Source organism: Podarcis pityusensis (assembly GCF_964106645.2).
Source record: "Podarcis pityusensis genome assembly, chromosome: 1".
NCBI lineage: Eukaryota > Metazoa > Chordata > Lepidosauria > Squamata > Lacertidae > Podarcis > Podarcis pityusensis.
In genome coordinates, this window is record NC_138028.1 from 111,758,735 (window position 1) to 111,786,585 (window position 27,851).

General features: G+C 45.1%; 1 protein-coding gene across 4 annotated transcripts in view; it reads right to left on the minus strand.

The window, feature by feature from the left end:
* The window catches only part of STK39 (serine/threonine kinase 39), a 116,645-nt gene that overhangs the window by 60,574 nt on the left and 28,220 nt on the right, over positions 1–27,851 (minus strand). For 3 of the 4 annotated variants that reach the window (XM_080971304.1, XM_080971301.1, XM_080971303.1), the window contains exons 2-4: positions 2,190–2,302; positions 1,337–1,445; positions 249–390 (exon numbers count right to left, since the gene is read on the minus strand). In XM_080971304.1, coding sequence (XP_080827430.1) covers positions 249–390; positions 1,337–1,445; positions 2,190–2,204 — 266 coding nt within the window. In that variant the 5' untranslated portion in view covers positions 2,205–2,302. Of the gene's footprint in view, positions 1–248; positions 391–1,336; positions 1,446–2,189; positions 2,303–13,332; positions 13,385–27,851 lie in introns of those variants that run through there. The other variant, XM_080971302.1, reaches the window with a different exon arrangement.

Genomic DNA, 27,851 nt, shown 5'->3' on the forward strand with positions numbered 1-27,851 from the left:
CGACAGACACCCTTCTGGCTGGACTTCACGTATATGACAAAGACTTTCTTACTTCAGCTTGCATTTCAGATTAGTGTTTTTTGTTCGTCTTGTTTCATGGCAATTTTTTAACTGTTTTATTCTCTATATGGTTTGTTTTTACACATACCGCTTAGAAATGCTAACAATTAAGGGGTAGGTAAATGCCGTTTTAGAAAATCACGGAAGTGAAATTGTACTAATACACACGGCGCATTAGCTTTTTTTACCTGTGAATCTGTCCATTCCTGTGTAGATAATCTAAGCCTTCCAAAACCTCTTTAAGAATTGTTGCTATAATTGATTCTTCAAGGACGCCACTCTTGTGCTCTCCTCTGTTGACCACATACTTTATGATGTCCAGCATGGAGCCTAGATTTTATACATATACATATAATGGAATAAAAAGAGAAATGTTCTTTTTAGAAAGTCATCTTGCAATTCAAGCTTAATGATGTATACTTTAGCATTTCGTTTTCAACTCAACCTTGACATACATACAAAGACCTCCAACAAGTAGAGCTTTGCTCAATGTCACCCCATTAACATTTTTGGTATAAAGGTTGTGCTTTCAGGTGGGCCAAATGCTTTTTCTCCAGTTCCAAACACAAACATGGGCATATGCCACCACAACCCTTAAAAACTAGGGCCCCCTCTCTTCCTGGGGAGTGATCTGAGCCAAATGATATACTGAGTAGGAGATTATGACATGAATAAGGGCTTTAGCACTGCCTTCACTCTGGAGCAGGGAACACTTCTGCCTCATTTTCTCAGGATTTGTTCCCCAAAATTACCCCAAAATGTGTTGCTTTTCACAAATGAAAAAATTCTCTCTCTCTCTCTCTCTCTCTCTCTCACACACACACACACACACACACCCTCTTACAGGTCAGTGTAGCAACATGCAGCCTATTTCTAAAGAAAACTATTTGCACAGCTTTAAAAATTTACACCACACATACCAAATTGTTAGTATTGTTGTGGATTTATTGAATATTTTTAGATAATGAGCTATGCTACTATAAAAGCAGCATTGAAGCGGAGGAGGGGGGGGGGACAGAAAGAGATAAAGAAATTCAACACACTATTTAGGTCAGTGTTTTCCAAACTTGGGTCTCTAGCTGGTTTTGGAGTACAATTCCCATCACCCCCGACTGCTCGTTTTGCTAGCTAGGTATGATGGGGATTGTAGTCCAGAAACAGCTGGCGACCCAAGTTTGGGAAACACTGATTTAGGTGCTCACGATCACAGATTTGATTAGCTAAAGTTAATCTCATTATCTCACTGCATCAATTTAGATAAACTACAGAGACTTACCTCCACTTAGCAGTTTCATAACCAACCAGAGCTCATCCTTGACCACAAAAGACGTATAATATGTAACTATGTTGGGATGGTTGCATTGACTCATGGCTTGAATTTCTTTCTATAAGTAATGCAAAATGCAAGTATAATATTTTGGCACGGAAACAAAAATGTTCTATAAAATATGTTCCAGCTATTCAAACCCAAGAGAGGCATTATTTTGTAGAGCTAGGGAATTTAAGTTATGTTGCAGAATGGCCATCTTTTAAAAACTAGCAACTTATACTTGCAGCTTTCAGAGTGGGAAAATATGGCTCAGATCAGGGATAGCCAACATCATGCCCTCCAGATGTTGCTGGACCAAAACTCCCATCATCCCTGTTCTTTGGCTATGCTGGATATCCAAAAACATCTGGAAGGCAACACGCTGACTACCCTTGACTAAGATTATATGGGTGATTGCCATGTTAGTCATACTTAGAGTAGACCCACTGAAAGTAATGAACTTTACTTAAATTCATTCATTTCAGTGGGTCTACTCTGAATATAACTAACCCAGGACATCTCCCTATGTGCACAAATATTATTCGGGAAGGGGGCCAGAAAGCTATAGCCCTCAAGTTGAATAAATGTTGGAACCCAAATATGAATTTTCAGACTATGACCTTTCTTGAATTATAAAAAGACAGAGATGAAACATGCCAACTGGCCATTGGTTCCATTACCTGATTAAGGATTCTGGGTGGGCAGCAACTTTAAGAGTTTTTCATTGTTATAGAAATATTAGATTTTCATGAACATCATTCAAACGTTAGGGAGTCTAGTATGTACACGTATACATGTCCTTCAACTCAGTTTAACTTACAAGCAGTTCATCCATACTGGTCTGGCATTTTTCCAAGTTGATCCTTTTTATTGCTACGCGTTCTTGCCTGGGTTTGCATAGCGCCGCTTGGACCACAGCTGTAGCACCACTACCTGGGAGAGACAGAAGAAACGAGGTTCAAAGTTACCTATTGCTGCAGCAAATTTCAAACTGTGGGTTGCAAAAGACTGTGGTTTCAGAAGAGCTTCTCAGGCTCATCCTCAATGAGAGTATCTTGCCAATCATGTCCTCCTTCCCATCACTTGCAATGCAGTCACAAGGAACACTGCATGCAGACTCTTGTACAGTATCAAGTACTAGGAAACAAGACAAGCAAAAGCTGCCGAAGGGAGCCAAATGGGGAGCTGCTACCCCAACAAAGAGCCAGCCAAGATGGAAGGTTTTCATCCTCTCAGGCTCCTTCCTGGTTACCTGGGCACACCTGGGGCCTTCCCTGGCTTCTCCCTCCTCCGAAGTAGGCACCTAGTGCCAAAGCCCTCTCTGGAAGCCAGGTGAGCCAAGCCTCCACTGGATCTGAACCTGGAAGCAAAAGGGAAGGGATCAAGCAAGGTGTGTAGGGTCTTAAGAGGAGCCAAGGAAGGCGTCTTTGGGGCTAGGAAACTCAGGCTGCGCGATGGCAGTTAAAGGCTCTTCACAGGTCCCTAGTGGTTCTGGGGGCCTCAGCAGAGCCCCCTCCCTCAGATGAGGTCTTCCCAGAGTTATGGTCAGTCTGGAGATTGCAGAGCAAGTGTAGCAAATAATAGATACACAAGGAGGCAGACTTCCCAGCAGAAACCCAGCCAGATGGGTGGGGTAAAAAACTATTATTATTCCTGGTGTGCTCCTTATATACCAGCTGCCTCTATGTTCTGTGCACCTCCAAACAGAGTGGATTTGATTTAAATCACGATTTAAATCACTAGTCAGTAAGACTTGATTTAAATCATTTTTTTTACAGAAAGATTCATTCCTGCTGGTATTCTTGCGGGATGAAGGTTTTTATTTTTGGAATAATACATTTTCAGAGTAGTTTTTACAGTTATATCAAAAATTACCGATTTGGTTATACTATTTAGAAATACATAGAAAGATAATTATGAAATCATTCTGAGGTTTAATAAGTTATCTGTTTATATTTGGACAACTTTTCTGCTGCACTTTATTGGAAGGAGAAAAATAATCATTTCCTTAATAAGAATTTAAACAATTTATTTAACTAAAACAATAACATTATAACATACGCATACATGTTTGTTGACTGATGTGGTTAAAACATTTTTTTAAAAAAAAAACAAAACTTAGACTGAGTTTTAGCACACATGAAAAACTTAAAACAAATCCTTATTTCCTGATGAACTATAATGTAACTTAAATAAAAAACTATCTTTAGAAAGATTTTTCCTCCAAAAGCATTTTATTTTAAAAATCCAATTTAAATTTGTATAAAATCTGCTTTATTTATTTTTTAAAAAATCATTGATTTTTAGCCACCCTGCCTCCAACTTTTTAAGGCACTGGAGGTGGTAACTCAGAACCTCTACAGGCTGAAAATGGACGCTACACTGATGTCAACAGGGTATTCTTTAAAGCACCCCAGTGACAATAATAGACATCTGAAAATAATTTCTAAGAGAGTGTGTTAACACACTTCAGCTGAAAAATGTTCACGCTGATCAAGCTTAGCTGGGTAAGCTTTAAACTCCCGTAGCTTTCCAGCCGCTCTGTGGAAAGAGGGTTCGGTGAACCTAAAAAGAAGAGGGCTCAGTTTCAAGTTACACAACTTCTGCTTGTCTGATTAGATATGCTGGACTCTCTTGCCAGTGGTTTCAGTGACACCCCGACCTACCCAACTGATGGCAGACAAAAAGCGTAGGGAATAAAGCCGACCTTGACGGAAAAACGTTTCAGATTTGGGACCATCTGAGGTGACAATTAGGCAAAAGAGCTCTTTTGTTTATTTAATAGATGCTAAAGGGCCGATGGGAACATGGACCCTCTGAAACGCTAGACATTGCGTAAGAAGCTGGCCTGAGTGCAGAAATATGGAAGCCTTGTGCAAAGGTTGCCAAGTGATATTTTGGATGGATAAAAAAATTCAGGACCCAAAGCTAGCAGAACAGTGCACTCCTTGGTTAAATCCGTCATGGAAGCAAGCATCCTCTATGGCAGGTTCAAGATGAGTGGATTCCTTTGAGACGAGCTAGTAATTTGCAAAACAGGAATACTTCGCAAGCACTTGAGTATCTTCTGTGAATAAGCAAAGTTTTGAAAATAGCATACAACTCTGTTACTCCTTTACGTAACCCTTGCTTGGTTCACGAATCAGAACTTGATGTTTCTGCTAAGATCCCCTTTTTTATTTTTAAAAAACACATTATTTTGCATTTTACAAATTCAGTGAACAGACCACACTTGTGAGATGCCCCAATTGGCCTTCTCAAACACTAGGTTTCATTCTGCCAGCAAAACTGGCATGCCCTAAACTAACACAACGTGTGCATAAAGAGCCTTTTGTTATGCAGCTTTACAATGGGAATTCAGTTACGTGCCTAATCCAGAATAATAGGGTGCTCTTCCCTCCCATCGGACAACAGAACTGACACAATACCTCATGACTGGAAGTTATTGTCTCTGTGTTAATTGATGTTTGCTTAGTTATTTAGAAGTAGGATGTTTTGTATGCAATTTTCGCCCTGCCACGCTTTGAAGACAAAGCTTGCAGCTCAGCATATCCACTCAATTATATTACCAAGATACACAGACAAAACCGACACCACAACGTAGCAACAAGTGCTTTGATACACACTCCAGTGGGTTGTACCCTTTTTCACCCTGTGATCTTTTTTGTTTTCTTTCTTTTTAAAAAACCCATTAAAGTGCAAATGGGCAAACACACTCAAGAGCATACCCCGCTCGCATACTGGAGAAAATTTACTGCAGACAACCAGCTATGAATACCTCGTAGATCCCAGTGCTAACTCCTAACTGCCGAAGTCCCGCTGGTATTAATTTACTTCAATGTAAATTAAACTGCTGGAGCAAAGGCTCCACTGTTGGAGAAAGTTTGCTTCTGAATGCCACTTGCCCAAAACCACAGGTGAGGAGAGTGTGGCCACACTCAACTCCTGCTTGCAGACATCCCATAGGTATCTAATTGGCTGCTGTGAGAACAGGTTGCTGGACTAGATGGGTCACTGATCCAGCAGGGCTCTTCTTAAGTTCATATTCGCATAAAATATTTCTGATGCTAGCATTATAAATTTGGAAGCGCTAAGACACCAGGATCGTCCTGCTGGCAACACTTGGTCCTCTTAGGGGACAAACATATAACAGGCAAGGAAGAAGACCCACAAAAATAAGGATCTCGGCAGAGCAATGTACAGTCGTGCCTTGGATCCCAAATGCCTTGGCACTTGGACTTTTTGGCTCCCGAATGCCGCAAACCGGAGAGTGAGTGTTCTGGTTTGCAAACGTTCTTTGGAATCCAAACGTGCAACAGGCTTCCGCAACTTCCGATCGCGTGCAGGAAATTCCTGCAGCCAACTGGAAGCCGAGCCTTGGTTGTCAAATGGACTTCTGGAACGACCAAGGTACAACTGTACTCACGAAATAAGAGCACACCCCCAAATCAAAGGGTAAAGGGGCACAGCTATCACTGGAGCGGCTCAAAACGCAAATGGACCAGGACCATATGTAAGTTTGCAACTTTGTGAACCACCGTGTGCAGTTTGAGGCTATCAAATTTAGGCAAAACACCGCCAGACCTATTGCTTATGAACATCCCTTCCTTATCATTTCGGCTGTGTAATTACAGCTAGGAGAGTGACTCTTGATGATGCAGTGGTGGCGATTCCCTTGCCCTTTTGTTTTATTGGGGAAACTTGCATCAATAGTTACTGCTGCCTTGTCTTCATAGGAGACAGATCTTCCTTGTCTGGCAACACAAATGGATTTCATTCCCTGTCCTCTTGTTTTCTTCCTTTTTTCTAAACAATGGATTATGGGTTAGGCATTAATCCTTAAAAGGGGCACATGCAGGAAGGAATGGAAGCAACTATGTCAAGGGCAGGAATGAAGTACTGGCTGCGTTGAGGCAGAGTTACTACTAGTATAACTCAGAGGGACTTAGGTTCTGCAGCAGAGTTTGCCAAACTTTTCATGCTGATGACACAATTTTTAGACATGCATCATTTTGCAGCTCAGTAATTCAGAGGTTAAACTAACCCTTTTCCAGCCCCCGGGAGGGGTACAGGAAGCGTTCATACAACATACCTACACACTACAGCCAACACATTAATGTGTTGCGACGCACACATTGTTCTACAGGGTAGGGGTGGAGGCAATATTGACCTCATCTGAAACATCAATATCCCTAAATGAAATAAATGAACGTTGGTTTATCCCAATATAGTAATTCTTCCTGCAGTACATAATCAGACAAAGTAGCAACCCAAGAGCACACAAGTTTCCTTGCCTTGTTCTTCTAATCTTCATTCAAGAGCCAGTGTGGTGTAGTGGTTAAGAGCAGTAGACTTGTAATCTGGTGAACCGGGTTCACTTCCCCGCTCCTCCACATGCAGCTGCTGGGTGACCTTGGGCTAGTCACACTTCTCTGAAGTCTCTCAGCCCCACTCACCTCACAGAGTGTTTGTTGTGGGGGAGGAAGGGAAAGGAGAATGTTAGCCGCTTTGAGACTCCTTCAGGTAGTGATAAAGCGGAATATCAAATCCAAACTCCTCCTCTTCTTCTTCTTCTACTTCATTAATATAATACTCAGAACAGTGGAGGATCTTGGCTTGGCATTTTGGTGGTACAAAGCCAACCACGCCAGCTAAAGCTTCTGAAGGGTACAGCACACTGTCCACTTGTTGCAAACTTGCCACTGGCGATCAAAGCAGACGAAGGCACAAAACCAGTACATGGCATGGCTTTCTCCTGTAGTTTTATAAATAACAACCCAAATGCACACACATACAACTACTTCGTCAGGATGTTAAATATTTTAAACTAATACAGTTGTACTTTACAAACTTCACTTTCAGTGCAAGTTGCCGTACTATTAGAAGGCAGCAATGAGCCAGTTTAGCTCCAGAAACAAAGAATCGGGAAGTGGTGCCAAAACATGGAAGCAATGCATGGAGAAATAGAATATCTTCACTAAACAGCTTGTGGAAACAGTAACAGCCGTGGCTGCCTATATTAGGGGGCTTCAGAACATGTTTAATAAATTAATTGTGACAGTTTAATCATGTGGCAAATTGGTTCTCTTTATTCACCCTTAGTTCTTAAGATTCACTGCTATTTATTATTCCACTTAATGTTCTTTCTAGGTATGAGCTTATACACCAATGGCAATATAAAGATATTCTCACAGCTTATCCATTCACAAATCCTGAGTTCCCCAGACTCACCTCCTGAAAAGTTTAGTTCGGGCACTGGGATCTGCCCTATATATTTTGCTGGGAAGACAGATGCAAAGAATTCATTCAGCACCACTGCAATCTCCTTATCCTCCTTTAGGGTCTAACCACCTCCCTAGACTGCTGCCTGCTACTAATATATTATCTTGTTATTGTTGGTCTTAATGTTTTTAAGCATTGTCCCAACTCTTCATTACTTGACTAATTTTTGCCTTGTATGAAATGCTCACTTTGTACTACTGTATACTTACATCCATGTGGCACAGACTTGTGGCTTTTGAGCAACAACTAAAATTAGGGAAGAAAGACTTGGAGTGGGGGGTAGAAAGAGGGACTACTGGAAATCAGACAAGGAAGTGGCCATCAGCCGGGTCTCCGGTATCTCCTCCTTACTTAACACGTTTTTTCTTGTACATTTACTATGATGTGTGTAAGTAAGGAGCAAACTGCATAAACTTACAAGCAGTGTGTGGGAAGGGGAAGGAAACCACAAAACTTTACGAGAAGAAAATAACAGAAGACTTGTCTCAGCATATTGGTTTCAGCAACATCCTGCAAGGCTAGGCTGATGCTTCAAAAGGCCGAAGAACCTTTGAATTGAACAACTGGCAGGTACTACAAGGGGGATCTACTCCAACCTGGTGTGGTGCATGAATCTTCTGCCCAATGGGGGGTTTGAACGCACAGCCCTGAGTTTAAGAGTCTCATGTTCTACCAACTGAGCTAAAGGGCCCGCTGAGCCAGTTCCCAGAACCAGCAGTTCCACAATGGTCTCAGAACACCAACGGGGAGGATAGATTAAAAGTTGCAAAAGTGAGGAACATACCTGCACTCTTGCTGGGAAGGAGGCATGGAGGAGTGAGATGGCTTGTCACAGGGAAAAGAGGAAATCCATTCCCTAGAAGACGGCTTTAAGAGATGGGAAAATTCTAAGTGGTATGTGGTGGGTGTGCCGATATGCACACACACACACACCCCAATTTTATTTTTATGAGCAGCTCCACTGGTGTAGAACACAGATGATATACTTGCCCGAGGAATACCATACTCTAAGCTGCTGAACTTAGGAATGGAGAGCTGGGGAGGGGAGCAATTGTGCAGGTGCCGCAAAAGACCGAACTACTACATATTCCACCTTGCAAGGTACAAAGGAATTGCCCCTGGCACACCATCAGAAACGGCAACTCATTGGATCATTATACAAACAATAGCCCACAATAGGTTATTGTTAAGAAAGCCTCATAAGCCTCTGTCATTTAAGTCTCACTTCACACGGAAGTTCCTGGAAGAGAACATGTCTATACAATTTCAGCCTAGCAATCAGCAAGACTATCCTTTGTTCTTGGCTTACCCTTCAAACAAGTGGACACAAACACACAAACCTTTTTTAGTTTTCGACATTAGAACCCACCATGTGCTAAAAAAAACCTTCCTTGCCACTAACTAAAATGATGCAGATTACCAAGACGACCCAAAACTAGGAGAACTCACCAGCTCCCTCCCTCCCTCTCTCTTTTTTGAAATGGTGGTCCCTACATGACCATCATTAACACAGCTTGAACCAACTTAAGCATTAGATCTTTACAGCACAGAATGCAATCCCAAAAACCAGTTTTCCTGTCTCCTAAAATATAGGCTGAAGTAGCAGTGGGGGAAAAATGGGTTGTTGTTTTTAATCCAGCCGCATAATCATACCAACAATAAAATTACAAAGAAGTGGGTTTTAAGGAAGGCTGGTGGAAAGTTTAAGGGGTAAACCGTTCAGGATGAGGCCCAAATTGGTGTCAAAAACTGCCCTAGCCATTTAAAAGTATGAGGCTGAGCAAACCATAATTCTAATAACTTGAGTTTTAGGCCTTTAAAAACACGGGCCCTTTAATGTATCACAGTGATCTGAGGGTGCAACTGCACTGACAGTCTGAAAGAGGAAAATCATCTATGCACCAGACATCTTGTCCCCTGTAAATCAGAACAGGATGGTAGAAAGGCAAGTGTGAAGTTTACACCGCCAGGGCCAAAATTAGGCTTCCCTCTTGTGAGTATTACTACTAAGAGGCAGCATTTCTTTGCAGAACTCCAGTAATGCAATAGAGGTATAGTGTTAAAAAAATGCATTTGATGATGACTCAGTCCATTTAGTCTGAAGGAGAGGTTATTTGGGGAGAAAAGAGAAACCATGAGCCTTCCCCAGCTTTTTCAAGGTGGGTTTTGCTCATCTCCTTAAAATGTGCCAGTAAAAGTTGCTCCTGTCCACTTGGAGAGCTCAGAGAGTTTATTTTGAGAACACTTCCAAGAGCTAAAGTCAGAAGGAGGAAGAGACCTGGGAAAGTTTTGAGCACAACAGAAGTTAATCTCTTTGCCAATATGCATCATTTTAACAAGTGATGGGAGAATTTTTTTTATTATTTTTTTTTGAAGAGGCAAACACATCATCTTCTAAAACTAGATTGTCACAAGTGACGCACTTATAACTTCCAAAGTTTTTTTTTCAATTAATAGCAACTGTAAATTTTGCTGGAGTAACCAGTTGGGGGAGGGGGGGAACCTTCAACTTTCCCCACCAACCACTGGTTCCTACAGTCAAATTCTCATGAGCAGCTCACATTTCTATTTTACACACACACACACACACACACACACACACACACACACTTTATATAAGTGTTTTATTTGTAACCTATAACTTGGTCCTTAAGGCTATTGAGGTGTCAGCTGTCAAGTTGAACTTGTTACACAAACTTTTTGTTTCAAAGTAATAGTAAGGCCAATTTATCTTCTTCTCAGATTCTTTCTCTAGAACACGAAACATGAACTTTCAGATACAAATACTCACTCACGGCACTTAGTCCCCCAAGCTGCTTCATGCATGCTTGCACATCACTTTAGCCCTCTACATTTCACTGCTGAAAGCTGAAGGTGTCAATGAACTCCAACAGAAAACACCAGGGATTATGTGAAATCATCACCTCTGGGTTCCAGCAGCTCTCCATCTAGGCCGCAACTAAACTGGACATTTAAAGCAGCAACATACCGTACTTTTCCGTGTATAAGACTAAAAAATGATGTTAAAAGGGGGGGGTAGTCTTATACATGGGGGCAATCTCCTCCCATTTTCTTAATTTTGAGTCCCCCAAAATAGGAGGAGTCTTATACACGGGGGCGTGTTATACATAGAAAAATACGGTACATTCTTTAAACAGTCATGGCTTCCTCCAAATAATTTTGGGTGCTGCGGTTTGTTACGTGTGCTGCCATTATTCCCAAAGTGGTTTAACAATCAATCCCTCTTCACAGGGAACTCTGGGAATTGTAACTCTCTGAGGGGAATAAGGACTGACTGTCAACACTGCCCATGTGCAAGGAACACACAAGTTAACTTGCTACCTTTCAGGGACAGGATGTACTGCAATTGGTACCAGGATGTACTTTAACCACCTTAAAGGTAAAGGTAAAGGGACCCTTAACCATTAGGTCCAGTCGTGGCTGACTCTGGGGTTGCAGCGCTCATCTCGTTTTATTGGCCGAGGGAGCCGGTGTACAGCTTCCGGGTCATGTGGTGAGCATGACTAAGCCGCTTCTGGTGAACCAGAGCAGCGAACGGAAACGCTGTTTACCTTCCCGCCAGAGTGGTACCTATTTATCTACTTGCACTTTGACGTGCTTTCGAACTGCTAGGTTGGCAGGAGCAGGGACCGAGCAATGGGAGCTCACCCTGTCGCGGGGATTCAAACCGCCGAACTTCTGATCGGCAAGTCCTAGGCTCTGTGGTTTAACCCACAGCGCCACCCGTCAGCAAAAATGTCTGGTGCTACTTTGCTTGACGAGGAAGTAGGCACGGACTTTTAAAACCAGCCACACATCACCATGTTCCTATTTTGCAGACAACTTCTGCAGTCGCTCCCTGTATTCCTTTCCGGCTAACTAAAGGTAGCATTGACAGGAGAACATATGATCCATTGGCAGAGAGAATGTGCAATCCCCGAGGCATTTGCAGAAGATACTCTCCAGATGTAAAAGGATACAACGGCGCTGCGAAAGAGGCACACAAACGGCTTCTCATTTACCTGCATCAGCTGGCTACCTTCCCCCACAAGAGAACTGAGGCTGATTTAATATTAATAGGGTGGAAAGAGCATCCAAAATTCAGCTAGATCAGAATTCTATGAAAAAAAGAGTACCAGGCAACTAAAGGTGCTTTCTATCTTGCAAACTGTTTGTCACAGTTCGGCTTTCTCTATCAGAGAAATAATTCAAAGAATTGGACGGGACACATACACACACACACGAGTTAGAAGTCATTGCACAGAGACTTTACCATGTCAGCCCCATCTACCTGGTCAACCAACAGAGAGTGTTCGCTGAGCCTAGACTGCAATTATACAGCCAATTTAAAGTACCAGAGACCTGATTGTAGCTTAATGTTTGCATTCCTACCCTCACACATTCTGACTTGTTCCAAAAGGAGGAGCTTGCCAGTCACCAAAACGTATTTTAAAAACCACCATTATATAGGAGGGGGCAGGAAAAGGATCTAGGCTAGCAGAAAATGTTTGTGAAAGTTAATGATCTTTGCAGATGTAGAACAAAAATAACCTCTTTATAATAAATACCCTGCAGCTTTCTTCTTTTTTTAAAGGAGGGGAATGTGGCTTTTCTAACCTGGCAACCTATGCTGGTCTGACACCAGAGTAACCGAGCAATTTTGTTATCCAAGCCACTGTAAAATAAGAAGAGATTTATTCTTCTGCCATGGAAGAAAACTTGGGTTTTCACAAAAGGTACTGAGCAAACTACACTTCTCAACCAATTCGGTGAAAGAGGATTGCGACAGGATAGAATAGGATATAATTTTCACATTAATTCCTTAACTTTTCCTCTCAGCCACAGCGCAAGGCCTGCCACAATGAAATCTGCTGCTGTCAGTGCCTATAAATGTCTAAGAAGCATGGCTGGAAACCGGGTATTCATTTCTCACAAGAGCACACAGACCTAGGAATTCACCATTCTGCTAATTGTTTCAAAGCAACGCAAACAACTGCCAATCGCGAACAAGTCAAGCTGAGCAATGATCCAAAGAGACCAAGAGAATTTGGCGGGCGGGGGAGGGGGGCTGTAAACTGAGATGATGCTTAGTAGACAAAAGCTGCTAGGCCTCAAAATCCATTTACTGAATTAAATGGCCAGGAGGGGCTTCCTTTGAATAACAACTTTAATCTTCCAAGAATGGACTCCAACTACGTTTTAGCTAAACAACTGGTATTATGCAATAACAACTGAAGCAAACTGGCAAGAGCTGCTGTAGCAGAGCAGCTACGGGTGAGAGAGCTTGGAGCTCCCGATTTAAGTAATCTCGGCCATAAGCCCACTAGGTGGCCTTACAGCGAGCTACTGATTCAGCCTCAGGCCCCACAATTGCAATACAACGGATCTACTTAGTTTTACTTATTTCATTTTTAATCCTGCGGTGTCCCTGTGAGGACCTCAAGGAAGCACAGGCAGTTCTCACTTGATGCATTTTGTCCTCACTACCTGTCAATTCTTTGGCTGTTTAGCTTTCTAAAAATACAGAGTTAAAGAAACCTCCCAACTATTGTGTTATAATATGAGGGGAGATAGATATATAGATGATAGATAGATAGATAGAGATAGATAGATACACACACTCACACACATACATACATACATACATACACATATTTATACATACATATACATATACACACCATTTTTAGCATTACAACAGTGAGCCCCAAGGAGCATGGGATTTATGAGCTCCTTCCTCGTCTTCACCTTGCTTTCAGTGAGAAACTATGAAATCCTGGTTTAGCAGCAAACAATACTGTTACTATTCTATCTGAACCTGGTAAACAATGGTTTGCTAAAAACCATGGTAGATCTGCAATCCTGGATGGCAAACCACGGTTGAACTTGGGCAGAACAGCATACAATGGTTTACTGCTAAAACGGGATTGGAATTCCCTAATCATGGAAAGTGATCAGCAAGTTCATAAGGTCAAGGCTTCTTCCCACAGATCAAACCTGTCACTTACTGTTCCATTCTAATGCATCTTTTCTTGGGTTATCCTTTAAACTGAAGGGGCAGGGAGCTTATGTTCAACTTCTAATGTAAAACTGCATTGATTCCCAAACAAACACACCAAATTAAATTGATATCTATACAAAGAATTCCGAACAAGAGAATTAAAGCAAAGGCCTCCCCTCCCCTCAGCTTATTATTCTAACTTTTACATTTTCCAGATCCTTTTTAGAGGACTAAAGAGCTCTCTTGCCAGCTCACACTGAAGGTGTTATGTCCTCTCAATGTAAATGAGCATGTCACCTGCCCCACCTTTGATTACAGAGCACATTACACACAACTGAACAAAAAACACCCCAGGCAAGGAATGAATAAGCCGCAGTGGAGAGTTGACAACAGTCTTAGAATTAATCACATCATTTTGACATTTGCACTGCACACATTTCTGATGCTAGACATCTCAGAACAAACTGCAGCCAAAAAGGAGAACCTGGACATTCTCCCCTTGCTTTGCTAAAACCATACATTCCAATTTCCCCCTTTTCTTGTGAGATTAAATAAGAGCTCCGGGGGGTGGGGGGTGTTTGAAGGATGTTGAAATAGGAATTTGTATGGGTTTATTTTGCATCTTGGCAATGAAATAGTCAAACCAAAACACATTAAAAGGGAAAGTGCTAAAGGAGGGAGGCAGGGAAGAGAGATTCAATATAAGCTAGCACAATTCTCTCCCACCTAGTAAAAGCCAATTTGAGGCATAAATTTGTAATCAAAGAATCTAAGAAGTGTGTACTTAATGAAGTGTAAGACTATTCTCACCAAGCAGAAACTGTGTAGGGTTGAAACTATGCTAATGTCTGTGAGGGCATTTGCCTTTCAGGGATATTTCTGAAAACATCCAACCTTCTTACTTCCAAGAAACGAAATCTCACAGGCAGCACTGTCAGCTGGAAAATTTTCTGCGCCCATGTTTTCCTTTGGAAAACTGGCATTTCCTAAAATTAACTAGGAAGGTATGGGCGGGACCTCAAGTAATGCTAAACCATGGTTTAGTGCTAAGTGCATGTGCAGGAAGGAGTCCCAAGTAAGGCCTGTAGTTCACACATTTTCTTCTCTTACGCAACCAGGAGAAGACCTTCAGTAGAATTTCCTTTGTTTCTCAGATTCTTGGTTTTTCATCATGTGCAAACTGGAGATTCTGGTTTAAAACCAAGAACCCAAGTTGGCTTGTTTTTCTTCTCTTAGCAGAGTTGGATTCCAATGAAAACAGAACTTCCAGGTAAAGCTTTGAATTTGCTTGAAGATAAAGAATTAAGCCACATTAGCAGTGCAATCCAAAGCGACCCTATGCGAGTCTATTCAAAAGTAAGTTCCCATGAGTTTGTGTGGTAATTACTGCCAGGTGAATGTATAGGATTGCCGGCCAAGTGATTTGCTGATTTTCCTTGATCAACTATTTCAGGTTCAACTACTTCTGAAAATTACTGGAAAATTGAAATATGTCAGCATTTTTGTTTTAATTTACTCAACATAGATTGAATATACTGTATAAGATCTCAAGCTACTTAGAGTGGAATTCACACACACACACACACACACACACACACACATACACCAAAAAAAAAAAAGTTTCCCAGAACACCCACATCCTAGGCAGGCCGTATTATACCAAAACTGCTGGGTTAAGTAGTAATAAAGAAAATAATTCCACCTGGCTAATGAATGCCAAGACACTAAAGTGACTGGCAAACACTTCACTTATTTTGAATTTTATGGAAAGAATATGGCTGCACAGTCTTGACTGAAGTACCGTAACACTAATCACCTTTGTTTGCAATTGCATCCCCAGTCAGCCATTTTCTTTTACCTGGAACTTACGATTTCTGCCTCACCACACCAAACCCTTTCCCTCGGGTTAGGCTGACAAACGAGAAGCGTTGCCCAGCCCACTTCTGCAGTACAGCCAAACGAGTACAGATCATAATAAGCATACAGACCAGAACACTCTTATACAACTGAAGTTTGTCTTGCAGTGATCCTGGCAGAAGGTCCGCTTTAGTATCTTTGTTTCGCTTAAGAAGTAAACATCCTGCATAGAGTATTTGCTTTCCTCGCGTTGCCTACACGATTAAGTAGCAAGAAGTCTAGCACAGACTTCCCCAATCTGGTGAACTCCAGAATTTCAGGCAAAGACTCTCATCAGCCCTAGGCAGCATGGCGGTCATACAACACAACAGGGTGGCACCAGACTGGAGAAGGAACAGAGTGGGAAGCAAGATGCATGGCTCCATTTCACATAAGGTAAAGGTACCCCTGCCCATACGGGCCAGTCGTGTCCAACTCTAGGTTTGCGTGCTCATCTCGCTCTAGAGGCCGTGAGCCGGCGCCGTCCGAAGACACTTCTGGGTCACGTGGCCAGCGTGACGAAGCTGCTCTGGCGAGCCAGCACCAGCGCAGCACACAAAAACGCCGTTTACCTTCCCGCTATAAAGCGGTCCCTATTTATCTACTTGCACTTAGGGGTGCTTTCGAACTGCTAGGTGGGCAGGAGCTGGGACCGAACGACGGGAGCTCACCCCGCCGCGGGGATTCGAACCGCCGACCTTGCGATCAGCAAGTCCTAGGCGCTGAGGTTTTACCCACAGCGCCACCCGCGTCCCTCTACAGACCCCCCAAACAGACTACTTCTTGGTATCAGGAGCACAAGATTCCTCCTTGCCAGCTGACTCTTTGTAGACAATCCACCCAACCACTCCTGGCATTTCAGGCGGAAGAGAGGGCTGTGTGCTGTGCAAATTGTAATAAAATACCACTGCTGTGCAGACAAGTCACCAGGGTGCAGACCAGAAACTGTGGAAAGCCTGGACATGCCCACATTCAATCTGTGAAAGAAAGAGGAACTGAAATTGGCCAGACTGGGGGGGCTGCATGTTCCATCAAAGTAATCCAGATGGATTCAAGCAGTCCAAAAACTACAGGGAGCTACAAAGTAAACTGGGCTCTTATGACAACAGGCTAGCTCCCTGTTTTTGATTTTGTAGTATAATTGATGTCAACAATTCCTCTGCTTAATTGTATTATGCAGCTATCAGCATTTACAGTCGCCCTCAAAGAAAACGCTTCTGAAAACAAGTTGGGAATTTGCAATCGGGGGGGGGGGTGTGGCAGTGGTGGTGGTTTCTTCTTCCTAGATCCTTTCCCTTTCTTGCCTTTCTTTCCCTTTCACTTCCCCTTTGGTGGCCACAAGATTAGCCATGCTCTTAGCAAAATAAATTCTCTTAGACCAGGCATGGAGAAGCTGCAGAACTGAAGACGTGGCTGGACTCCAACTCCTATCAGCCCCAGCCAACATGACCAAAAGGCAGGGATGATGGGAACTGTAGTCCTGTAACATCTGATGCCCTACAGGTCCTCACCCTGTCTTCGGCCACAGTTGCTTTTATGGTTTGCCATGCATTTACACCAGTCTGGAAACTAACCACCCAAATACCCATGCACCTCTTACCTGTGCTACATCTTGTCTGCACCCACTCTCATACACACACACAAAGGCTTGTGCACAACTGATGTGGCAGTTTGCACACACAACTCACACTGTGTTGAGACCCTGGAGAACATCTGCCAACTGGGATGGGCAACATTGGGCGCAACTGAGAGACCAATAGCTTAGACTTGGGCTGTACTCACATGTGGAGTTCATCGCATTAGAGCAGGGTTTCCTAAACTTGGGTCGCCAGCTGTTGTTGCACTACAACTCCCATCATCCCTAGCTAGCAGGACCAGCGGTCAGGGATGATGGGAATTGTAGTCCAAAAACAGCTGGAGACCCAAGTTTGGGAAACCCTGAGCTAGGTTGCGGAAGCGGCAAAGTGATTTTTTTTTTCCAGGAATCCAACGGCACAGAAATGAGTGCTAAACTTGTTCTAAGTTCTATTCCATTAGCTTTTCTGGAAGTGGCTTTTACACTGTGTGAAAGCTCAAATATAATGTGCAAAGCAACAGGGAAATGTCAGGGAAACTAAATAAACTGCAGTGTGAATGCTGCCTTAGCATAAGCCAACTTCGTAAGTCGATGAGCACAGCTAGGTGACAACTACCAGACATACCCATCTGTTAATGTTCCCCCAACACTGTGTGCTATTCACTGCAGAGAGCCGTTTAAAGATGAGTCCTCCTTGTTCCTCTCCTTTCGAGAAAAATGGATCTCTCTTCGGAATGCCCCTGGCTGGAAGAGAGAATGTGTATCTGTACTCTAGCAAGCAGAGCCAAGAAAAATCCTGGGATATTCTCCTCTCCCCGCCCGCAAGAGTTCGCCAAACATGGCCCTTCTAGCGGGGAAAATGTCTGCACTTAAAACATGTGTCAACAGAAGCTAAGGCACGCCGTCCTCAACAGACCCTAACACTGCATGTTAAGTGGCCACGCAGCCAAAGCTTTCGCTGAACCTAGAAGTCACAGGCACTGCAAACCATCCGCCGCCACCAGACGCACGCAGCTTTGAAGTTCCAAAAAGCAGGGAGAGCTCGGTGCTCGGATTCCGTCACATTCTGTTCTTTCAGTTCTAAAGCACACAAAGACCATTTGTTACTGCTCTTATGGAGATGGGGGGTGATGGAAATCCTAAATAGGCTGCTTTATCAATTTTTTTGGAGGGGGGGTTTAGAAAACAAAAACACAGCCACAGTTTGTTTCAAGCTCATCTCGGCCTGCTGGTTCACTCTAGTGATATCTCTTGTTGTTCACTCTTTCGATCTGGCCGCCTTCCTCGGTCAAACAGGAAATTTAAAAAGACAATTGAATTGCAGGTAAGGCTGGACATTGTCTGCTGCAAGCTGTGCTGTAACATGGGATCACTGCTGTGCCACAAGAGAGGGCATATTCTATTCTATTCTATTCTTTATACTGTACAGTGGTACCTCGGGTTACAGACACTTCAGGTTACAGACTCCGCTAACCCAGAAATAGTGCTTCAGGTTAAGAACTTTGCTTCAGGATGAAAACAGAAATCGTGCTCTGGCAGCGCGGCAGCAGCAGGAGGCCCCATTAGCTAATGTCAGGGAACTGCCATGGGAAGGAAGGGAAGTGAAAGGGCTCACACAGGTTGGGAGAGACTCAGCAGCTGAAGAGGGAACCAGTAGGGGGAGAGGAGCTGAGCTGAGGGAGCTGGAGGGATGGCTCAGAGACACTTCCAGCGAAAACAGTGGGGAGGTTTCAGGACCTCCTGTAGGGACACCCACTCCTCGCCGGAAACTGTCACGCAGAGAGTCCAGAAGACGTGTTTCCGTTAAGGAGCTTTTATGTTGGAAGCGATTCCGAAAGCAACCACTGTCGGAATCTGCCAGCGACTGACGGAGCCATGTTTAAGGGGCTCCGTTACAGACAGAGGTTTGCAAACTTGACCAAACTCTGAGGGACTAGGATTTTACACACAAGCAGCTCATCGTCCCATCACAGCATTCCGACAGTCTCCGTGAGCAGCTTGTGCAGGAGAAGGCATCATGAGCAACCCAGCCGGAACCGGAGAAGCAGGAGCTGGAGCGGGTCCAAGCCTGGAAGAAAGGTACCGGGTGTTGGAGGTCCAGCTAGCGCTGCAGACGGCGAGGCTTGAGGAGAGGAGGGCTCAGGATGCAGACAAAAAGGGGAAAGACACCCAGCTCGTCAGAAAGGTACCAGGATTGGTGCAGAAGTTTGGGGGGGAGCCCAAAGACTATCATGGCTTTCGGACAGAGATGCAATATGCCCTCAATCTGCAGTTTGATGAATTCCCTGACGAGGAATCACGAGTGGCTTTCGTGATTGGGCATCTTGAAAAGGGGGCGAGAGACTGGGTTAGACCCCTGATGGCAGCGAATAGTGACGTCCTAAAGGACACGATGAAGTTCTTTCGCGCCATGGATCTGATGTTTTCCAGCGATATTGAACAGGGAGTGGTCCGCAGACAGTTAATGGCTTGCAAACAGGGGAGCCGATCTGTCCGTGAGTACTGGACTGAGTTCACCATGTTGATCCATAAATTGGGGTGGGATCTATCGGCGGAACCCATTCAAATGCTCTTTGAAGAAGGGCTTTCTTCGGCTGTGAAAGACGAACTTTCCCGGGCGCCCAGGGCGGAGTCTATGGACCAGCTGACCAAATCAGCGCTGACCATAGGAGCGCGCCAGGAGGCGAGAGCATTGGAGAGGCGGGAAGGGAAGGGGGAACGTTGGAAGGAGTTCCGCATTCCAGACATTCCAGAGCCAACTTTCCCGCCGGCAGAGCCGATGGAAATCGGAACAGCGCGCGCGCGCGCAGTTTCAAAGCCCAGTGAGGGGGGAAAGAAGGAGGGAAAAGGCGCCCGGAAATGCTATCTCTGCCAACAGCCAGGTCACTTTGCCAGAGTCTGCCCCCAGAGGAAGGAATGGCAAGGGATGGTAGGAGCTGTGGAGGGAAGAGAGGAAGAAATACCGAAGCAAGTAAAAGCCAACGCCTGGCTGCCACCGTCGGGGCACAGCAGCCAGGCCAAAGAGCAGTGAAAGTGCCCACGCCAGAACCTCCTAAACCCGCCCTAGTGATAGAAGTGGCGCTAGAGCTGCCAAACGGACACCCTCTAAAGATAAAGGCGCTGTTGGACTCAGGCAGCTCCTGCAATTTCATGAGCAAAGAGTTTGCAGCTGAACACCAGATACAGACGATCCCTTTAAGCAACCCCCTGCAGGTGACCACGATCGATGGCAGGGAGCTGTTGGGAGGAGAAGTCAGCTTGCAGACCGTCCCAATGATAATGAAGGTGGCAAGGCACACCGAACTGATAGCGTTTAATGTGGCCACCTTGGGAGGAGCTCCCATTATATTGGGGATGAGCTGGCTAGCGTTACATGATCCGCTGGTGGGCTGGCATCAGAGAGTGGTTTCTTTTGGTTCAGCCCATTGCTTAGAACACTGCAAAGAGGGAAAGGGTTTGGCAGGGGCCCAAGCCACCCTAGCAGGGACTGAAGTAACGGAGAACGTGAAGGTACCACGACAATACGCAGATCTCCGCGACGTCTTCAGCGAAAGGGAAGCTGACCAACTACCCCCGCATAGACCCTTTGACTGTCAAATCAATTTACTCCCTGGGGCACAGCTCCCTGTAGGCAAGCTGTACGCCATGTCAGACAGAGAGATGCAGGAGCTAAGAGAGTTCATTGACAAGAACCTGAAGAGAGGGTTCATCAGAGAGTCCAGGGCGGTGGGGGGCAGCCCAGTGTTTTTTGTGGATAAAAAAAACACGAACAAGCCGAGGCTTGTGTGTGACTTCAGGGCCTTAAATGCAGTGTCAGAACCAGTGGCTTTCCCTATGCCCAGGATTGACGACATTTTGACAAGGGTCAGGAAGGGAAAGATTTTTACTAAACTGGACCTAAGGGGGGCGTACAACCTGATACGAATAAGGAAGGGGGATGAATGGAAAACCACCATGTTCACCCCTTTGGGGGCATTTGAATATTTAGTTATGCCCTTCGGCCTACAAGGAGGCTCCGCGTGCTTTCAATCGTTTATGAACCACGTCCTGGGGCCTTTGCTTTACAAGAATTGTGTGGCCTTCTTAGACGACGTGTTGGTGTATTCTGAGAATGAGGAGCAGCATGTGAGAGACGTCAGAGAAGTGTTGAGCAGGCTGCAAGCCAACCAGCTGTGGGTGAAACTGGAGAAGTGTCAGTTTCATACCAAGGAGGTGGAATTCCTGGGGTATCGCCTGTCAGACAAGGGATTGGCCATGGATCCCGGCAAGGTCCAGGCGGTGCTGGAATGGAAAACACCCAAAACAAGGAAGGATGTGCAGAGGTTCCTAGGATTTGGGAACTTCTATCGTAAGTTCATCCGAAACTTTGCCCACCTGACGGCGCCCATTACGGACTGTCTCAGCAGTAAGAAGAAGTTCGTTTGGACTGAGGAGGCGGAGCGAGCATTTGAGGAACTAAAAAGGGCCTTCGCCTCGGAACAACAACTCCTGCATGTGGATTTACAAAAACCGATGAGAGTGGAAACTGACGCATCAGACAGAGCGATTGGGGCGGTGCTTCTGCAGCCAGGGAAGGAGGAGTCAGAGTGGAGACCGTGTGCCTTTTTTTCGCGAAAGCTGAACAAATCCGAGAGGAACTACACGGTGTATGACCGAGAACTACTAGCCATTCATGAGGCGTTCCGGAGATGGAGGCACCTGCTAATTGGCGCACAACATAAGGTGCAAGTGTGCACTGACCACAAGAACCTAGAGTATTGGAGGACGGCACGAGTGCTCAACCAACGGCAAGTGAGATGGGCCCAGGAGTTCTCCAAATTTAACTTTGAGATTTGTTACGTGCCAGGCCCAGAGAACATTAGGGCGGACGCTCTCTCACGCAAACCTGAATATTTGGAGGGGGAGGGAGCACCCGAAGAGAGACATGTCATTCCAGAGGACCGCTGGGTGTGTGGGGCGGCATTGGTGGGACAAAGAGAACTGGTAGAGGAAACAGAGAATGATGAATACGCCCAGAATAAGCTCAGAGGTCTTAGGGGTGAGGGAGAGGAACCAGGGGGTTTCGAGGAAAGAAATGGAGCTTTGTATTACAAAGGGGCACTGTATATCCCTGAAGGAGACTTAAGGGGGAGGGTACTCAAGCAGTTGCACGACAGCCCCACGGCGGGGCATTTTGGACAACACAAAACCATGTGGTTGGTCACCAGGGAATTTTGGTGGCCTAAGGTGAGGGAAGATGTACGGGAGTATGTAAGAGGGTGTGAGCAATGCCAGCGAGCCAAAGGGGAGAGGCGGGCACCGGCGGGGCTATTAGAACCCTTACCAACCCCAGAACGACCTTGGGAGGCAGTGTCGATAGATTTTATGACTGATCTGCCGAAGTCCAAGGGGAAAACAGCCATCATGGTGGTGGTAGACCTACTAACAAAGATGTGCCACTTTGTAGCCTGCTCGCATGCAGTCACGGCGGAAGAGACAGCGAAGTTATTTGTAGAACACATTTTTAGGTTGCACGGGGTGCCATTGAGGGTGGTCTCAGACCAAGGAAAACAATTTACTTCCAGGTTCTGGAGGAAGCTCATGAGCTTACTGCAGGTGGAGGTCAACTTTTCGACTGCCCGGCACCCTGAAACCAACGGGCAGGCGGAAAGAGCAAACGGGGTCCTCCAGCAATACCTGAGGTGTTATGTCAATGACAGAGAGAATGACTGGGTAGAAAAGTTGGCGCTGGCGGAATTTGCCTACAACAATGCCGAGAATGTGTCCACAGGGATGAGCCCCTTCTTGGCTAATTATGGGTGTCATCCCAGGGCTTTCCCAGGGGGAGAAGGGGAGAGATTGGGTGTCCCGGCAGCCGAGCATTTTGTAGAAGAAATGGAAGCAATCCATCGTCAGCTCCAACTCAAATTAGAAAGGGCGAAGGAAGAATACAAGAGGCAGGCAGACAAGAACCGAAGGGAAGGTGAAACCATAAGGGTGGGAGATAGGGTGTGGCTGTCAACCCAAGGGTTGCCGTTCAAAGGAGGTTGTAAGAAATTAAGACCCAGGAGATTGGGTCCCTTTGAGGTCATTCAACAGGTCAACCCAGTGGCTTTCAGGCTCCGGTTACCCAACCACATGAAACTGCACCCAGTATTTCACAGGTCGTTACTGTCACCGTATGAGGGGGGACGAGAAGGGATGGCCACTCGGGGACCGGTCATAGAAGAAAGGGAATGCAGCAGCCATGTGGCAGAAATCCTCGACGCCAGGTGGAAGGGGGATCAGGTGGAGTATTTGGTAGCGTGGGAAGGAGAACCGGAGTCAGAAAACACTTGGGTAATGGCAGAAGATATCAATGACGAGGTATTGATAGAAACGTTCCATCAAAGGTTCCCAAGGAAACCTCAGCCTGTGGAGAGGTTCCGGAGGGAATACTTTGGGACCACCGATGAGGAGGAGGAGTTGGAAGGATTCTCGGAATCGGAAGGGGAAGGGGAGATGGACTCTGAGGAGGAGGAGTACTTCGAGACCAGGAACCGCAACAGGTGGAGAGAAGTGTTCGGGACATCGGAAGATGAAGGAAGTTCATTCCGGGGTTTTGCCTCCTCACCGCCCGTAGAGGAGGGGGCGAGAGGGGATGAAGGGGGCCCTGGAGGGGAGGTGGATGTCAGGGAACTGCCATCGGAAGGAAGGGAAGTGAAAGGGCTCACACAGGTTGGGAGAGACTCAGCAGCTGAAGAGGGAACCAGTAGGGGGAGAGGAGCTGAGCTGAGGGAGCTGGAGGGATGGCTCAGAGACACTTCCAGCGAAAACAGTGGGGAGGTTTCAGGACCTCCTGTAGGGACACCCACTCCTCGCCGGAAACTGTCACGCAGAGAGTCCAGAAGACGTGTTTCCGTTAAGGAGCTTTTATGTTGGAAGCGATTCCGAAAGCAACCACTGTCGGAATCTGCCAGCGACTGACGGAGCCATGTTTAAGGGGCTCCGTTACAGACAGAGGTTTGCAAACTTGACCAAACTCTGAGGGACTAGGATTTTACACACAAGCAGCTCATCGTCCCATCACAGCTAAAGTGGTAATTCAGGTAAAGAACAGTTTCAGGTTAAGAACGGACATCCGGAACTAATTAAGCTCTTAACAAGAGGTACCACTATATTTATATTTATATTGCCCTTCACCTGAAGATCTCGGGAAGGTTGCTAAAGATTACATATTCAAGGTTCTTCATTTCAGCAGAGCAGGGGTGTTCCATATTGCCTGCTCGCTTACACCCCTGGCGTATAACAAGGTGAGGTGACCACCTCAGGTGGCAGGATCCACAGGGGCAGATCTGGTCTCATAAGCAATGCACTGCCCACTGCTGCTGCCATGGTGGCAGCAATGTGCTCTTAGGATGCTGGATCTGCCACTTCCATGGCAGCCCCTATAATCTTGGCCAATAGCCCACCTTTCTCACCCAATTCCCCCCCCCCAACATATTTTGATTGCCACTTCAATTGTTGGGTAAGGTTAACTGGATCCCCCTCTTTGTTCCCAATGTAGATCTTTATTTCCCCATCCTTCTTCCTAATGTAGCTCCTCCCCCCCCGGGGGGGCACCATTCTGTGGTTCGCCTCAGGTGCCATAATGTCTTGGGACAGCCCTGCTCTAGAGAGTATCCTATAAACTGAAACTTGCACAATGAAAACTTTTCCGGAAAACCTACACCACTGCCTGCAGCAATGTGTTGAAACTGAGGAAAAAAACAGAATGAGCCTGGCCTGAGGTTAAGCAGCTGAGAGAGATCATTAGAGAGATTCTTCCATGTTCCATTTTTAAAAAATTACAGAAGAAGTATGTGGGTTCAAAGGAGAACCTGAAATGCCTCTTCCCACCTTTGACCAGTGGGAAGAGTTACAGAGACACAGATGCCATCACTGTCATAGTGACAATGAGCCATTTTGAGAGTAAGAGATAAGGTACCGCTATGTGGAGCTGAGACCAGTTCCTTCAAACACTCCTCTGGTGCTCAATTTTGTCCCCCTACATGCCAGCTGAAAGAGGAGTGTGATAGGAAAAGAACAGCCCATGCATTACTGCTTCTGAGGCATTCGCTAAGGCTTGAGAGCTCCTTTTATAAGCACCTCCATTATATTATTAGTTGCCTGCTGAGTCACTGTCTTCCTCCGCTTTAGGTGAGGAGGATGAGAACACGGATAAAGTTGTAACAATTCAGTAAGAGATTAAAAGAAAGAAGTCCTTACTCCTTGGCACAAACACACAAAATATAACATCAGAGTAAAAAAAAAAAATTGTCTTGCGTTCTGTTTTAAAATGGGAGGAGGCCTGCAAAGCTAACCACAGCAACAGAAAAAAGGAAAAGGGAGAACATCTGCATTTTACAGAACAAACAGAAGCCTGGTTTTCCATATGCCTTTGATATGTTCACACCTCTCTCTCTCTCTCTCTCTCTCTCTCTCTCAACATATACACACAGAGAAATATTCCACACTTCATCTGGTGGCATCAGAAGCCATTGAGCATTCTTTCTCCACTCTACAGGGAGATTTCTCACCCCTGAAATCTCCCAGTGGAGTGCATAAACCTTTGATGCAACGGGAAAATGATTCACTTACCATTTGTGAAGAGAGAGGGGAAGTACGCATGGAGTTGAGCATTTTGCACGCTCCAAGTGGATGATGGAAAGACACCGTAAGTGGCTAAGAGTTTATCACTCTGAGCCTCTGGTTAGTGGTTGGGCAAGCAAAGGCGGATGTTCAGTTTAAATCACACATTTGGCAATCTGTTTTATAGGCTTGACTTTCCATCCATTTGCAACACAGTACCATTAAGAGATGAGACATGGGAATAAAATCTGGAACAAACCCATGGGTTGGGGAAGATAGGCAGTGCAAGGTATAAAAGCAGCATGCTATATGGTCTGCAAATCTGCTTCTTGTGCACGATTAGGGCAATGGGTGAAATTCAACATCACCCTTTTATGAACATTTTGTCTGTGCAAGCATTGTTGCTCGCCACCTCTCCTCCCCTATGCGCTCTTCTCACACCACCCAGAGCCAATTATGGGGGGGGGCACAGGGAGAGGAGGAGAAAGCACCATTGCGCAAGCGGAGGTCCTTGCAGAGGGTTCCCACTTACGGGGCTCGTTAGTTGAATCCTACCCACTATTCCTGTGCTCCAGCCTCAACCCTCACACCCATTGTCAAGGGGAACCAGGGAGGATTAAATACAGAACACAAAGCAAAATCTACCTCAAAATCAGAGAGCCAAACTGGAAAAAGACCATAAGGCCTAGCTTTATCACCAGGTGGATCCCAACCCGGGTGCAATGATTCTAGGAACATAAACTGGAGGGATGAGGAATGGCTTGCAACTTAATTATTCAGAGCCTCTGGTACAAACTTGAGCAGCAACTTCTACGCCTCTGGAATGTTCTGGATCTCTCCTGTGGTTCAAGGTTGGCTTCGTCCAACTCTCACAACCCACATGGCAGCTGTACTTGTAAAAATCAGCCAGGGTCAATCTTCTTAAATGTTGAAAAAACTGCTTTGGGGAGGGAGGAAGCAGCCCAGAGACCCACGTGTTCAGAAGCATCTGCTACTAACAGCTAGAACAAAAGTTCAATCTATGGGCCTGGCCAAAAGCCAGGCAGTGAACTTCCACAAGAGGCCCACAGCTAATAGCTATCCACCTCTGGATACATTCTGCAGTAGTCCAGGTAAGTTTCTTGCCAGGTTGTGAATATTCATTTTAATTACCATGATCCTTCACCCACCTGAACAGTTTAATATTAAAAGATACAGTGAATGGGTTGCAGTGAATACGAAGCAACAGCAGCTGTTAAGAAGAGACTAAAGAATAGCAGACTATGCTCTGAAGTCTAACAATGCAGTCCCCCTACTAAAGCCAAGCATGTTTTGGCCTGATCAGTGCCTGAATGGACCATCCAGAGCCCCACATGACGTTCTGTGATGAAAGAAAGGCAGAATATAAAACAAAACACCGAACTAAGTAAATGGAGCAGTAAAATCTGGGGAGGTATTTTTTTCCTGGCAGATATGTTAAAGCATCACTGCTAGGAGGTGTCAGGAGAAACAGGCAAGTTGAAAACTCTGAACACCCACATCCCCCATCATGTCATACTGCGAGGAAAAACAAGCCACTTCACTCCCTTCTATGTCCCACACATCTTTCGCACTAATGCACTGGTTCATCCAAGAAAATCACCCATGAACCGGCTTCAACCTCCTTCAACCTCTGTTTATATATCAAAGGGTGAATCAGGTGGCAAGATCATCTGAAAAGGACAGATTTTCTTGACTCATCCTGGGATAAAAAAGATAAAGTGATTGTGTTAATAACACAAGCAAATATCACGACCCACAAATGACTCTGTATGGGAAGCAGTGATGCAACTAAAATATGGAACGCCTCACTGGGAGTTGTTAGCTCAGGTTAACAAACCTGGAGTTAAGCTTGATAGTTGACTCTTCAACGGATTCAGCCTCCCTACTCCAAAATATCTACCTCATTCCCAGTGCTTTTCAACTCAGACTTGAAAGCACTGAAATAAACCCAATATCCCACCTGCAACATTTGGAAATACGCTTTTCCTAAGTAAACAAAATACTTCGCTGCTGCAGTTTTACTGTTATCTTATATGCTCATTGTACTTTATGTCTTTATTTTTAAATTGCCATGGGATAATTTTTTATGATGAACAATATAGATATTCCATACTCCA